The sequence below is a fragment of the Sinocyclocheilus anshuiensis genome, unplaced genomic scaffold, assembly GCF_001515605.1.
Source record: "Sinocyclocheilus anshuiensis isolate Anshui unplaced genomic scaffold, SAMN03320099.WGS_v1.1 scaffold1491, whole genome shotgun sequence".
NCBI lineage: Eukaryota > Metazoa > Chordata > Actinopteri > Cypriniformes > Cyprinidae > Sinocyclocheilus > Sinocyclocheilus anshuiensis.
In genome coordinates, this window is record NW_015555706.1 from 52,105 (window position 1) to 54,706 (window position 2,602).

General features: G+C 42.2%; 1 protein-coding gene across 1 annotated transcript in view; it reads right to left on the minus strand.

The window, feature by feature from the left end:
- Nucleotides 1-622: 622 nt before the first annotated feature.
- The window catches only part of LOC107671789 (zinc finger protein 225), a 3,979-nt gene continuing 1,999 nt past the window's right edge, over nucleotides 623-2,602 (minus strand). The window contains exons 2-3 of the mRNA XM_016464761.1: nucleotides 1,593-2,214; nucleotides 623-1,499 (exon numbers count right to left, since the gene is read on the minus strand). Coding sequence (XP_016320247.1) covers nucleotides 1,025-1,499; nucleotides 1,593-2,214 — 1,097 coding nt within the window. The 3' untranslated portion in view covers nucleotides 623-1,024. The remainder of the gene's footprint in view (nucleotides 1,500-1,592; nucleotides 2,215-2,602) is intronic.

Below are 2,602 nucleotides of genomic sequence, written 5' to 3' on the forward strand. Positions count from 1 at the left end.
CCAAAAATATATAAATCTCCCGACCAATGCTGTAATCTAGAGGTTAAAGTGAACAGCAACACTATTATATTCAATCCTGTTCGTTTTCAGGTATAATAATCGCACTCAAAATGTTTGTAACTCAATTGCACAAAAGGTAGTTCTCATAAACGGATTTATTCAAACATTCAACAGTAATTAAGCTCCTTCTAGTGTTTTATAGCTAACGAATGAAACTTGAACAGTGAATAACTTAAGGTAAATGCAACATTAAGTGACATTGTTCACAAACTTTTATTTGACGTCTTTCTTTCGGTTGAAACTCTGATCGAGCGATTATATGAGACATGATTCGGTAAGTTGTACTGTATTATTCAACATACCTTTTGATGTTCATTCATGTTTATTTTGTGCAGTAACTTGTAATAAAGCAGAAGAGACTCGCACTCTGATCTGTCACGCCACATTTAAGAGCGTCAAAACGACATTTAACGTTTGGATTTTGTGATAAAATGCACAGGATTTAAAAGCTGAGACTTTCTTATTAGAGATCGAGCGACATGTTATATGAGACATGATTCGGTAAGTTGTACTGTATTATTCCACATACCTTTTGATGTTCATTCATGTTTATTTTGTGCAGTAACTTGTAATAAAGCAGAAGAGACTCGCACTCTGATCTGTCACGCCACATTTAAGAGCGTCAAAACGACATTTAACGTTTGGATTTTGTGATAAAATGCACAGGATTTAAAAGCTGAGACTTTCTTATTAGAAGTAACAAAGCACAAATCTCTTTGTGAGCATTGGAGGCATGTTACAAATAATGTTTTGTGAAGGGAAAAATCTGGCGCTGCTTTAATCTGGACAGGCCTAAATTCAACACAAGACACGTTTTCATCACGCAAGTTGCTGTCTGACACACTTTTCCGCCGCCTTTTGATCGACTGAGTTCTGACTGGAAATAATCGACCCCGAAAATAATCGGCTGTTTTTAAAAACACGGCCGATCTGCGATGCCGATATATCGGTGCATCCCTGGTTTTCACGTGTGCGTGCGCGTCTTGCGGTGGGTTTTCTGGTGCGTGCGCAGGTTGCTCTGCTGTGAGAAGTTTTTTCCGCAGGTTGTGCAGCGGTAGGGTTTCTCTCCGGTGTGAATGCGCTGGTGCATCTGCAGGTGACTGAAGCGATCGAAACTCTTCCCGCAGAACGAACAGATGAACCACTTCTCATGCACCGTTTCACTCCAGTGCGCCGCCGCCGCTGCTGCTTCTCTCGCGGCGAACGCGTGTCTGTCTGCGCAGCTGTGGTTCAGATTCTCATCTGGAAGCGTTCGGATGAAATCTGGTTCTGTTCTTCTGTCGGTGCATGAGTTCTGGTTTACGGACTCAAAGTTGAGGTTGTTTAAGGTTTGTATAGCTGCGACGGATGAGCCGCTTTCTGCAGATGTGAATGCGCATGCGTCTGCAGGCATCTGCGGATCTATGATTTCAGACTCCACCAACAGTCCACCAAAGTTTCTGACGAAATAATCGACCCCGAAAATAATCGGCTGTTTTTAAAAACACGGCCGATCTGTGATGCCGATATATCGGTGCATCCCTGGTTTTCACGTGTGCGTGCGCGTCTTGCGGTGGGTTTTCTGGTGCGTGCGCAGGTTGCTCTGCTGTGAGAAGTTTTTTCCGCAGGTTGTGCAGCGGTAGGGTTTCTCTCCGGTGTGAATGCGCTGGTGCATCTGCAGGTGACTGAAGCGATCGAAACTCTTCCCGCAGAACGAACAGATGAACCACTTCTCATGCACCGTTTCACTCCAGTGCGCCGCCGCCGCTGCTGCTTCTCTCGCGGCGAACGCGTGTCTGTCTGCGCAGCTGTGGTTCAGATTCTCATCTGGAAGCGTTCGGATGAAATCTGGTTCTGTTCTTCTGTCGGTGCATGAGTTCTGGTTTACGGACTCAAAGTTGAGGTTGTTTAAGGTTTGTATAGCTGCGACGGATGAGCCGCTTTCTGCAGATGTGAATGCGCATGCGTCTGCAGGCATCTGCGGATCTATGATTTCAGACTCCACCAACAGTCCACCAAAGTCTTCCTCGCTGTGAGGAGCGTCGAGTCTGTCTGTGCAGATGATCTGTGTGTGTGTTTCTCCACAGGAATGATGCTCTGGATCGGTGTTTGTCTGGTTGGAGTCTAGATTCCTATCGTGATGAACATGAGAAGCAGGTTTCTGAACGAGACGCCCTGCAGATAAACCAGAAATCACACTGTATCATCACAAATGTAACTACAAAGAACCTCTGAATTTACTTTTTCAACAGTATTCTTGGAAGTAGCTTGGATTATTTTTTATTCTTTTAAATTTACATTTTTGATTCATATTTATTATATCTTCTATATTATATAATTATAAACATATAATGTACAAATATGTAATAACAATGTAATAATAATGCAGTATATTTCAGCATTTCAAATATGAAAATGAATTCTATATATACATTTTATAACATTTATTTTCGTATTTGAAATGCTGAAATGTGAAATACATGGCATTAATTCAAAAATAAAAATGGAAAAAAGTTTGAGTCTAAGGTGGACTAATTTCCTTCACTCTCTCCCTCTCTGTCAC